We start from the raw sequence: 13,422 nt of genomic DNA on the forward strand, positions 1-13,422 counted from the left end.
AAGAGAGTTCAGACTTACAGCAATCTCTTAATTGCCCATAACTGGATACTCTTATGGGTAAATTAAAAAAAAAAAATCAGAGGTTTGCTTTTAACCGGAGAACCATCTCCAAGAAAGCTTTAAGTGTTATGGAAGTAAAACTGAAAAGGCAGTGCAGCGATGTCCAGCTGGTAGAGTTTTGTGGCCATTTCACTTCTTAGCTCTGATGGTTGTTACAGCATATGCTCAGACCAAGTGCTTCTTCGGTCTGTATTTGTCACTATACAATTAAACATCCCTGCCACGTGTATATCACTTGTTTCTTGAAGTGAAATTTAATTCAACCCTCAAAAAAAAAAATAGATATCTCACAAAGTGTCTAATTCTTTACAGGACTGTAGAAATTTGGGGACTTACTATCAAAAAATGCATCTTGTCCTTGTAACTGCCACCTTTCTTCCTTAAGCACTAAGTGTGCCACTATCACCATCTCACTGCCTGTGGCTCTGTAGCCAAGTGAGAACTAGAAAAGGATGTAGACACTAGGACCCTCTCCTCACAAGGGCTCCTGGCTCTGGGAATGTCTTTAAATCAAAGCAGCTAATTAACTTCCTTGAAACCTCATGTTTCCATCGCCTGGGGAAGGCGAAGGTAACACCACCAGCTTAGAGACTTTTAATTAGACTAGGGCTTTTAAAAGCAAGAAGCAATTCAGTCTGTGCCACTGTGAAATAGGGAACAAAGAAAAGCTGGGCAAGGAAGGAGGACACATTTAGGTTTAAGTTTTAAATATCATGAATTCTCAGATCAGCAGCCATTGGCTTGTGCTTTAAAGCCTAGAAGAAATGAAATTTTCATTACCTAGCAGTCTGAATAATTTTCCCCGTGCCAAAGTTTAATCAGTGTGGACTTTGTTTCAGTCATCTCACTTCCAGGGTCTATATCACCCTAATCATAGACTTATGTATGTAGTCATCATACATATGGTTGTGTGTTGTAGAGGAGTTGAGTATAACTGCATCTCTTTAGAAATGATATTAACTGATAGCCCTGAATCCTCAGCCTACAGGGTGGCCCTTCTGTTAGCTAGAAATGGAATTGCAAAATGTGTTTATCTTTTCACGTCTTTCTTCCTTCACTCTGAGACACTCCAGTCCTGGGGGAGGGGTGGTGGGAACCACTGATGATTAAAACTATTGCAGTAGCAGTTAATAATTGATGATTTACATATCAAAGTCTTTTTCTGATACAAAGTAGTTGTCCTAAATTGCTCTGTTCTGAATGTATAATATTTATTTGTAAATACTGCTTAGCACTAATGCTACATGTTAAGTATGGAGAATTTTTTTTTCCTTAGACAAAACCTGCTTCTTTTCTTACCCTCAGGAATGCTTCATGGCATCTCCATTGATTTGTGAGCAATCAGAAATGTAAATAGCTCCTCAGGAATCAAGCTAAGCCCAAAGAAGCCTCACTTACCAATTTCAAGGAGTGCATCATGGAGAGCAAGACTGAGGGAAAGGGGAAACACCAGCACAGCTTGAACTTACTAGATAAAATTAAGACTATGAAGGAATTAGAAGAAATGGTTGATGTAGTGCTCATAGCAGAAGAGGAGAAATTTCCTTGCCACAGACTGGTCCTCGCTGCCTTCAGTCCTTACTTCAAGGCTATGTTCACCTGCGGACTACTTGAGTGCACTCAGAGGGAGGTCATACTCTATGACATCACAGCAGAAAGTGTGTCAGTGATACTAAACTACATGTACAGTGCTGTTCTGGAGATCAATAATGCCAACGTACAGACCGTAGCAATGGCCGCCTATTTTATGCAGATGGAAGAAGTCTTTAGTGTGTGCCAGAACTATATGATGGACCACATGGATGCCTCCAACTGCATAGGAATTTATTACTTTGCAAAGCAAATTGGAGCAGAAGATTTATCTGATCAGTCAAAGAAGTATTTATATCAGCACTTCGCTGAGGTAAGCCTTCACGGAGAAATACTAGACATCGAAGCTCACCAGCTTCTGGCACTTATTAAGTCTGATGATCTGAATATATCCAGGGAAGAGAGCATTCTGGACTTGGTTCTGAGATGGGTAAATCATAACCAAGCTTTGCGCACAGAGCATCTGGTCGAGCTTTTGAAGCAAGTCAGATTGGAACTTATAAATGCGTCCTTCCTAAGACAGGCCCTCAGGAGAAACACGATGCTCCTTTGTGATGGCAGTTGCATTGATATGATCCAGAATGCATTCAAAGCCATCAAGACACCCCAGCAGCACTCCTCTAATCTCCGCTATGGCATGGAGACCACCAGCCTTCTGCTTTGCATTGGGAACAATTCGTCTGGAATCAGATCACGGCACAGGAGCTACGGGGATGCCAGTTTTTGTTATGACCCCGTGTCGCAGAAGACCTATTTTATCTCATCGCCCAAGTATGGGGAAGGTTTGGGAACAGTGTGCACTGGGGTAGTCATGGAAAACAATACCATAATTGTGGCTGGAGAAGCAACTGCCACTAGGCTTTCTAGGCAAAAGAGCAAGAATATTGAAATCTATAGGTTTGTATCTCATAGCAGGTTTGTTTTGTTTTGTTTTGTTTTGTTTTGTTTGTTTTGTTGAGATAAGGTCTCATTATGCAGCCATGGCTGTCCAAGAACTCTCTGTAGATTAGGCTGGTCTGAACTCACAGAAATCCACCTGCCTCTGCCTCCTCAGCAGTCTTTATATTTTTTTAAAATCTTGTTCTGACATTAGCATTTGGAAGAAGTACTGCTGAGGGATCACATCTTAAATAATGTCGAGTAAAATTTTAATAGAAGTCATAAAAGTAATATACAGGACATCATATTATGTATCCACAATATCAATATAGCATATAGTATTTATAATAGCCATTCATGTTTTAAAATTATTTTCTCTACTTGTTTTGCGTTGTTATTGTTTTTGTTTGGCTGGTTTTAGGCGGTGCTGGGGATCAGACTCATGGCCTTGGCTCCATCACTGAGTCCCACGGCCTGCCTTTTCCCTTGATCGCTGATATAATTGAATTGAACTCATGAGTGCTAAGATTATAAGCACGTGCAGCACACCTAGCTAGAACCTTTTTCTTAACCAGGAAATTTTCATTGTGTGTCCTCAATTTGTGAATCTTCAGCATTTCAGAACTTTTGAAGAATGCCTCAACTATAGTTGAACAAGAGGAACAAGAACACCTGCTTAGACATAGTTTATTGTCTGTGAATAATGGTGAAAGCACATTTACTTTATGATCTAATCGTAAATATTTGTGAGTGCTTACTCTTTAAAGCTAACTACATGAGTATGAAATATGCACATAGAATAAATACTAAAAGATGTAACCTCCTGCAGGACCTTCCCTTGTCCGATCCCTCTTGTCTGAGTTTATTCAGATTTTTCAGTCAGAATGCCATTCTTTGTGACAGTATGGGGCAAAGAAGGAACTTAAAAATCTACCATTGCTTCATCATTTATTAGCACCAGACCTCTGGTCTAAGCCATTTCTGTCTCTTGCACAGTCATGGCTTAAGGAATACGTCTCATCTCCTCTAGAGGGGATGGGTTACAGAGTCCTGAGTAAATGGCCTGACCCACACCCATGGTGATCAGGCATGTCACGGGAAGGAACATCCTTCTTCCAGTAGACTGCAAAGTGAGTATGAAGGCCTTACAGGGGAGCAACTCTGAGTTTTCTGACAGGATTCTTGTAGTTCTGTCTCCCAGTATGGCACATGATTTGTGCTGGTGCCCTTTCTATCTTGGGACCCTAAAGAGCCTTGGGCTCTTCAGATATCTCTTTTCCTCCTTATAAAGGCAGGCTACTCACCTCTCACCAGAGATTGTTGTTGATAAGTATTAGCTCTGTCACATGTTTTATTCTGTTCTGAGTCTTAAACATCTTCCATTTCATTCTAAAAGCCCTCTTCCTTTTCTTGCAGCAATGTCTAACTGCATACTCCCTGGTTTCCTTTTTAAACGAGCTTAGATTCAGCCAGAATCCTGTCACCAACAGCTCCTTCACATTGGTCAGAATTAAGGCCAAAGTTACTAATTTCTTCCACCTTTAACATTGATGTGAAATTGTCAAAAAGGCAAGTATAGTCAGATTATCAGAAGCATTGTTTTGGGCTTAAGTGAGACATACTTCCTCATAGTCATCGTCTACTTACTGCATTGGACTTAGAAAGCCTTGAGAGAGTCCTGCCTCCCTAAGAGCCTTGTCTCAGGGCTTTTAATCTCCTAGCTTCACTGCAAGTCACTTTGGTAGCAATTTTGTGATAAATGAGGGAAATTAATTGTCCCTTGCAATATTATTTTATAATACTTTACTATTTTCATATTATTCCCTATCACTTTAATCTCTGTCCAGATGTTCTTCAGAGTGCCTATGTTGCACAGTTCATAGATGTCCATGCAGGTGTATTTCTTCTTGACTTAAAGTAGAAAATAGACAAACAGCCTTGTAGGCCATTCCTTTCCATCTTCTTTCTTCATCTTGCCACTTTGGCATATGAAATAAGTGAGCGTATACCAATTCCATCCTGTCATGTTTTCTTAAACTGTGCCTCAGAAAGCCCCAAGCCATCTCTGGTTCTATTTATATATTCACTCACTTAGCTCCTCTCAAGTGACACCAGCATGTAGGCACATGATCCTCCTTCTCTTTAAAAATCCATACAATTAAGAATTAGTGAAACTACTCCTTGCAATTCCAGGAACTCTGGCTTCCTTTCTAGAATTGCATAGAAGACAGCCATTGGAAGGTTTGATAAATCTTCCTTCAGCAGTGACAAGCCACACATGTCTCTATGAAAGGAACATGCCTTTCAACTTCCCTGTCAAGCCTGAAGCAGAATGTTCTCTGGGGAATGTGAGAGTTGGCCCAGAACAAGTGGGAGAAACTCTGATTAGATGACTAACTGTCGAATGTTCCTTAAAAACTGTACTTTGTACAAAGCACACATAAGTGCTGCAGGCTTGGTCTTGTTTCCAAGCGCAACACCTGTTTTCTTATTTCCCATGGTCCTGGGTTTTGTTTTATGTTCCACATAAACTTTTCTAGATTTTTCTGACACATTTAATTTCAGATATCTTATCCCACTATCCCTGTAAGTGTTTTTGTCTTTCTTCTATCAAATGTCTCAAATTATTATTGGAAAAATACTCATATAAGCCAAGCATGATGGCACATATCTGTAACCAACCATCTGAGAGGTTGAGGCAGGAGGATGGAAAGTCCTAGGCTAGCTTGGGCTACATGATAAGATTTTATTTTTTTAAAAACAAGTGTTATGAGGAAAGACAAAAGACAGCCATAAACTAGTACACACAGGGACTTTATAATATACTAATAATCAGTTAATCTGTTGGGTTCCAGAAAGCACTGACAAGACATCTGTCTGAGGACCCATATCTTTCAAGACTCTCTAAATGGATAGAACTATTCATGATGGAAATTACCAAAATAACCATTTCTAGTAGATGAAAATCAACATTATATGCCCAACAGACATCTGTGGATGGGTTTTACACAATGCTCTTAACCCAGTTTTAAACCAAAACTACAATTTAAATAGCAACCAGGAAAGGTGATACGCACCTTTAACCCCAACACTGGAGGGGCCAGGGCCAGCCTGGGCTACAGCTAAGGCCAGTCTGGTCAGTAGCCAAGGCTACACAAAGGGGCCCATTTTGTTTTTGTTTTTGTTGTTTGTTTGTTTGGTTTGTTTTGTTTAATCTACCTATGTAGACTTTAACAATTAGAAACTTTAAATTGAACTACTTTAAATTCTCTGCTTTAAAACCATGATTCCTTCAATGTTGTACTAAAGTGCTATTCCTTATCCAGATATTCAGGATATTTTGTATTTTTGTCTTTTTATTCAATTATGTTAAAGTTAAAAACTGATTTTCTGAAAGATTTTTCTATCCCTGATTCTTTTTCCTGGAATTAGGAAATGTTAAAGACTAGTCTGAGTAAGGTATACTTTTCTACGTGTCGGTTTTTTTCAGGGAGATGAAGAATACGTTTCAGCTTATTATGTTTTGCTCATTGGTTCTTGGAGGAAAAGAAAGCAAATATATATTACTATCTTTTCTCCTCCTATTAGAAGAGCCAGGTCACATCGTTTTGTGTTGGAAAAAAGTTAAATGTGCTTCTTGGGTAAGTTGTTGCCATGGTAACTCTAATCTCTCTCTCTCTCTCTCTCTCTCTCTCTCTCTCTCTCTCTCTCTCTCTCTCTCTCTCTACTTGCAGGTATCATGATAGAGGAAACCGGTTTTGGGAAAAGTTATGCACAGCCGAATTTCGAGAGCTCTATGCTCTGGGCAGCATTCATAATGACCTCTATGTCATAGGAGGACAGATGAAAGTTAAAAACCAGTACCTCATTACAAACTGTGTTGATAAGTACTCGGTAGATCAAGACAACTGGAAACGAGTGTCTCCCCTTCCACTGCAGTTGGCTTGTCATGCTGTGGTAACAGTAAACAATAAACTGTATGTCTTCGGAGGCTGGACCCCTCAGGTTAAGAAATTCCTTGCATATCTACCTGGTGTGGCTGGCTTTGCTGAAAGAACGTAGCAGTTGAGTAGTAAAGATTATGGCTTACATTTTGGCAAAATGCTTTTAACCTCATACAACTTAAACTTAATTCTTGAATGTATCAAAGCAGTTTTAGAAAATTGATTTTTTAAATGTGTTATTTATAAACATGAGTGCATTTAGTATTTGTACTATTCTATGGACTTCATAATTCTCCTGCAGGCTAATTGGGAAAGATCCCCATCTTGAGGAGTAGCTACAGGGAGCATCTAAGCAATTGGAGCAGGTGGAGCCTCATTCCTGTCCTTCTGTCTGACCACTCTGTGGCCAGTGGCCAGTTTAGGCCATTTCTACATTTAGAATTCCTGCTGTAGGGGCTGGGGGAAATGTTTCTATTGGGAAGATGCTTGTTGTACAAGCATGAGGACCTGAGTTTGATTCCTGGCACCCATGTAAGAGCCCATAATCCCAGCATTGAGGAGCCAGAGACAGGGAGGTCCCTGAGGCATGCTGGGTAGCCAGTTTTGTCAAATTGACAGGCTCTAGATTTGGCGAGCTACCTTGCCTTAAAAACATAAGACAGACCCTCCTAAGGAACACTTGAGTTTAACGTCTGGTTTGCATATGCACATGTACAGGAACACCCACATTGACCATGAGTAAGTATACACACACACACACACACACACACACACACACACACTCACTCACCATAAATGGAAAACCAGAATATTGATTCCATAGTGGCACAATCATTTCCAAAAAGTTGTGTTGTGACTGAACACTAACTGTCCTTGCTGGGCATCAGCAATATCAAGAGAATACTGTTGACATTGAAGCCCAGTGACTTGATAACAAATCAAAGCAGAGGCCAGCAGTGCGGCCTCAGTGGCCCTGTGTCCTTCTGGGGATCCCCCTAGATCTTTGGCCCTTACGTCGGTGTCCTCTGTTCTTCCCTTTCCATTTTTTCCAGTTCAGTAACTCTGATTTGCTCCTTGAATGTCTCTGTGATATAAATTTATTTTTGCCTATAGTTTCTCTTATTTTATCAAATTTGTCTCTGATAAAACCCATGCTTTTACATTCCCTTCATAAGCTTGAAAAAGTATACTTATTTATACTTTATACGTTTCTATCTGAGATGTAGCTCAAACATAGCACAGACTTCATCACAGCAAGTACTTGACATTGTCTGTAGGTAGGTGCATTTTCCAACACTGTCCACCTTCACAGTGAATCTGCACGCCGCAAAACAACCCGGAAGCTTTGCCTTACTAGGTAGAGACTAAATACCTGCATCAGAAGGAAAGGTAAAGCAGTAAAGAAGGTGTGCGTTAAGGTGTAGTCTCTGAATGCAGTCTCACTGGGCTTCAGACACAGCACATGAAAGCAGGCTCAGACTGCCCAATGTCCTCACTCCTGTTGTCCTTAAAGGTGTTGATAAAGTGAGGTACATGTAAGTTTCCTACGGGTAGCAATTAGTTCTTTCTTGTAAACTTGAACCCAAACAAGAGACACATCAATCCTTAGCTTGAAGTTGTTATAAAGTTCCAGATACTATATATAAAAATTACACTATATTACCTAAAAGTTTATGGATAAGAGCCACTTGTATCTATGTAAGAATAAAATTATTCAGTTTTTATTAATCAATCATTAAATATATAAATATATAAAGTAGGTAAATATAACCCCAAGTAATTTATGTTAATCCTATTATCTTAAAATTTGGAATCAGGTTATTTACATATAGCTCATAATTATGGTCTAAAAATCCTCTAATTACTAAAACAACAAAAGTGTTTTGAAACTTTTATAGGTTAGAAACTTTTTATAGGGTAGAAAATATAAAGAAATGCATTATGGATTATTAAAATTAATTCTTCATGAATACTGTTAAAGTTCACAATTGTGAACTTTGCTAAGGATAGGATTTTACTTAATACACTGCTCAAGAGAACAGGCTTTGCTTTTTGAATAAAGATTTTACAATTGCTTTGTTTTCGCTGTCTCAATGTGAAGACCACTGATTGCTGTAAATCAGCATGTTAGCCCCACTGCACATGTGAATCCCCCTGATGTTGACAGAACTTACAACCCCGGCACAGGACTCGGCAAGTCTGTGAGTCTGAGGGAGACAGTTACCCTCTATTCATCTCCCCTGCCTCCGCCTTGATTAACTGCATCTGCACGCTCACAAGGCCTCTAAGTGGTCTGGTGCTACATTTGCTGTCATATTTCATACAGATGGATCTTCCCGATGAAGAGCCTGATCGATTAAGCAACAAACTGTTGCAGTATGACCCCAGCCGAGATCAATGGAGAGAGCGCGCACCCATGCAGTACTCTAAGTACCGATTCAGTGCAGCCGTCGTCAACAGTGAGATCTATGTTCTGGGTAAGAAACAGCAGATTGCTCAGAAGGTAGCCACTTTTATTACTTCAGCAGTTTGCTCCCTTTCTCTTGTATCTTAGTTTAAATATATATACGCATAAGTGGCGAAAAGGTATTTCTTGTTTTTCTGGAGCAAAAGCCAAGTAAGATTAAGTCGAAGTGGATTGGCTTAGAGGGCAAACCTGCCTTTATGGCATCTCCAAGGGCCCTGGAATGCAAAAGCAGCAGTGAGCCGTCCGATGGGACACAGGCTCATGAGAGCAGAAGCCATGTGGGTTTGCAGCCAGCCGTGGCTGTGCTGTTAAAGAGAAAGCCATGGCCGGGCAGACTCTGCCACGGATTCTGCAGTTTTCTTCATTTTGCCCAACCCTCCAAATTTCTAAAGACGTACTACCAAGCAATTTTCCATGGATGCATTTCCCCCTCCACTCTTGAATACGTGTAGTCTGTACTAGCTAGCAGGGGCTGGTAAGTACTACAGTTCACTAGAAATTGCAATGGTTGGTAAGAATTCCAAAAATGTCTTGTAGGTCCCATTCCTTTCCTCATTCCCTGCAGCTTCCTGCCTCGTTGTGTCTTAGTCTTCAGAGTGTGTATCTTCTTTCTGACCTCTCCTCCTCTCACTTTATCATACATCCCACCCTGCCTCCCCAGAGTATGGCAAGACTGGGATACGAGGCTGATTTGATGGCCCCCGTGTCCTGGTCCTTCTGTCTGCATGAGTGGCTGGGTGGAAAATCAGTAGGTAATAGGAGGCAGAGAAATGACAGCAAAGAGATGAGCTCTGGAGTGAAGGCAAACCAGGCCTCTAATGAGGACAATTTAAAAAAAGAAAACACGAAATGCAGGCTTGTTATCTTGGGCTGTTTTTGCAGCATGGAACAAAGCAATTCACACAGCCAAATATTAAAATTGTTTTATTTAAGAATTATTATGAAACATAATTTATGATTATCTCAGGTAAGAGACTCAGAATTATAATTAAACTTTTCCTCTAGATAAATATTCCTTATTTGTTATAACCAGAATGAGAGCTCTCCCTAACAAGGAACCTCACCTAGGCTGGATATGTAATAAAATGATAATGTCTTTTGGATGACTGTGGGAAAGGGCACCTAGAAGCAATCTGGGAAGCCCACTCTTTAGCGCATGGACAGGTGTCCACTGGGTGAGCAAAAGGTAAATTTAAAGAGGAGTTATGTCAGTGAAAGAAGAGTATATGCTATGCTTCAGGAAGCAAGGGGGGTCAAGGAGCAGAAATGAGCAGCTAGGGCGAGCGGCGGCTACGGATTGGGGTGAGAAGAGGGAAGAGATGTGGAGTGGATGAGCACGGTGTGGACAGCGCTGAGCCAGCTGTGCAGGTGCACTGTCCCCAGGCTCTCCTCATCACTGTGACTAAACCCCTGACAGAAGCAGCCGGAAGGAGGGAAGGCTTACGGTGGCTCATGGTTTCGGAGGGATTTCAGTCCAAGTACCTGATGGTGGTCTGTGGCAGTGGAAGTGGGGGGCAGTGACTAGTTCACGTGGCATAGACAAGGAAGCAAAAGGGTGACAGAAACCAGAGGCGGATATGACTTTCTAAGTTCCACTCCAAGTAACTCACTTTAACCAGGCAGACCCCGGCTCCTAAAGGCTCCACCCTCTCCTCACCCACCACAGGCTGGAGACCAAGCATTCCAACTGTGAGCCTCGGGGGACACGTTCATTGAAACCATATCAACTGGGAACCACATTATGAAGGCCTTGAAGAACTAATGTAGTGAGCAGTGAGGAACCACAAGGAAGCAAGTTGATTAAAGGATGTTTGGGAAGACTGGTGCAATGGGACTCTAAAGAACAGGTCAAAGGCCAGGAGAAGCCAGAAGTGGGGAGTATCTTAGTAGCTTAGATCGTGCTTCCAGAAACCCAGAACCAGGAACAGGATTCATAATCATACCAATAAGTCTTGCCACCTGTAAAATTCACCCATAAGGAGTCACCTTGCCCAACATTTATGCTTAGTTCCAAGCGCTTATACAAGCTTTGAAGGGATGTGAATCTCAGTTGTTTCATTTCTGTGGTCTTAGTTATAATTGAAATTGGGGCAAATATTATACAGAACCCTGACATTGTTGGTTTGGATGACTCACAGAAACAAAAACCTCACCATCAGTTGTTGACTGTTTTAGGGTAGCTACCTACACTCCGTTGTGCTTGGAGGTCCCTGCCAATTACTATGAACTATTTATTAAAGGCCTCTCGTTTCTCTCCACTGGATTTACTATTCCTCCTGTACAGCTGCAGAATATCTCTCCTTACCAGAGAGGCAGCAGTGTGCTAATGTGAGGAACGCTCCAGCCTCAGAGAGGACAACCAAACTCTTGGCTTCACCACTGACTCTGATCTAATAAATACTTTATTATTGCACACTAAGATGTATTCAGGGTGGCTACATTGCAAATGTTCAGACGCTGTAACAGCTTTTCACTGAGCCTCTTGATGTTACAGACGGATGTGAAGAGCTGCCCTGTCCCCTAAAGTCTCGTGTGCCGGAGGCCTAGGCACCACCATGTAGCACTATATGGAATCGTAGCGATACTAGAAGATGGGTTCTGCTGGGAGGAAATGACACCATTAGGCTGTGGTGTAAAAGGGAAGCATATTATACTTTTAACCAACAACAAGAGTAATCTAGTTTCTGGCTGAGGTGAACGGAGCCAGCACAGTAAGTAACGCTGCTTACCCATTAAGTAGCACCGCAGAACAGGGCCTAAATGTATGCAAAAGACACTGGAGAGGCAGGTGCATCAGGACGGAGCACTGGAGCGGCTCTAGCACTCGGTTTCCCTCCTGTGCGCCCTAACTGGACTCACCTCAGCTGAAACCCAGAAGTACATATTGTCCAGACAGAGATCTGAGAGAAGCCATGTAGTTCTGGCCTGAATTACCTGAGAGGAAACTTGTATTCTCAGAATATGAGTTTCACGCTACTTTCTGTCTTCTGTCTCTCCCTCCTCCCCTCTCTCCTATCTTGCTATCCAGGCCAATCACGGCTAAGTTTGGCTGAATGGGAAGACTAGGATCCCAGATTTTTAGCCAGAGAACCAGTACAGGGAGAGCCTGGAGATGTCAGCCTCATGGAGTCTTGGGTTGTGGACTCCTGGGGCTCACCTCTGGTGATGCCTGCTCTGGACGTTACTTTCATATTTCACTAGCTGAGAACTAAAATTACAGTTGAGCGCAGCCCAGGCCTCAGCTGATTACCCAGAGGATGAACTTCATAGAGAGCATCAAAGAGCACTGCACACACTTGAACTCTAAGTGGACACTAGAACAACAGTGCCCAGAAAGCATATGGAGCCTTCTGTCCTGCCCCTGACCAGTCCAATGTTGACGAAGGGGGCAAAGAAGGAGGAGGAGGGAGAGAAAACAGGAGAGGGAGGAAGAGGGAGAGAGCAGAGGAGAGAAGACCATTGCTATCTCTAGGGTTTAAATAAGCCTCTGAGTGTTATCAATGCACTCAGGACACAGTTCTTACTCAGCAGACAAAAAGCCCTGGAAAATCTTGAATCACTTGGAAAAAGCAACAGTAATGACAGAAAAGGCATAAATGCATGAGTCATCCTTCAAGGGCCTTAAAGCAGTTCCTCTAAAATGCTAAAATATACATATGCATATTATATATGTATTTATAGGTAGTGAACATTCTTGAAATAAACACTAAAATAGAAAACCTCAGCAAAGAAATAGATATAAAGAAAACAAAGTAGAAATTTCTAAGCAGAAAATATTGTTGCTCAAATCAAGAGGCTCAAGGGGTGGCTACAAGAGCTGAGGGCGGGTGACAGGGGCCAGGGTCAGGAAAGACAAACGTGTATTATAGGAGCTGTGGGGTCTGGAGGCACAGGAAAGGGATAAAACCCGGGAGCTGCAGAACAGTTATAAAGGGCCTCCAAGTTATGTCTCTGGGACCCCAAAACTCAAATACCAAGAGAATGACCCCTTAAATTATTTAATATGAAATTTATTTTTAATGTTTTTGTCCATTGGTTTTTTTCCTGCGTGCATGTCAGTGTCAGAGTGTCAGAAGCCCTGGAACTGGAGTTGCAGACAGTCGTGAGCCACCATGTGGTTGCTGGGAATTGAACCCAGGTCCTCTGGAGGAGCAGCCAGTGCTCTTAATTGCTGATGCATCCCTCCAGCCCTCAAAATTACCTAATAATCTCTTAAGAGCTTCAAATATGTTTAAAGTTATAAACTCACAGACTCAAGATGTTGAACAGCCCTAAATGAATAAATCCATAAAGCCCACACCCATGTCACATCGCCAGATACCACGGAAAAACAAAGGGGGAGAAAAGCAAGCAGGCAAAAAGCCTTGAATTGTCTACAGGGGAACACAGTCTGGATGACTAGAGATGTGTGCTCAGACACCACAGGAGCTAGGAGGCAGGCAAGCACAGCTAATTTCTGACGGGGAAGAACCATCAACAGAA

At 41.8% G+C, this 13,422-nt stretch overlaps 1 protein-coding gene across 1 annotated transcript in view; it reads left to right on the forward strand.

Moving 5' to 3' along the window:
* Positions 1-1,306: 1,306 nt before the first annotated feature.
* Kbtbd12 (kelch repeat and BTB domain containing 12) overlaps positions 1,307-13,422 on the forward strand; it is a 63,186-nt gene continuing 51,070 nt past the window's right edge. Inside the window, exons 1-3 of the mRNA XM_032905081.1 lie at positions 1,307-2,547; positions 6,264-6,534; positions 8,800-8,950. Of these exons, the coding sequence (XP_032760972.1) occupies positions 1,478-2,547; positions 6,264-6,534; positions 8,800-8,950 (1,492 nt within the window). The 5' untranslated portion in view covers positions 1,307-1,477. The remainder of the gene's footprint in view (positions 2,548-6,263; positions 6,535-8,799; positions 8,951-13,422) is intronic.

This window comes from Rattus rattus, chromosome 6 (genome assembly GCF_011064425.1).
Source record: "Rattus rattus isolate New Zealand chromosome 6, Rrattus_CSIRO_v1, whole genome shotgun sequence".
NCBI lineage: Eukaryota > Metazoa > Chordata > Mammalia > Rodentia > Muridae > Rattus > Rattus rattus.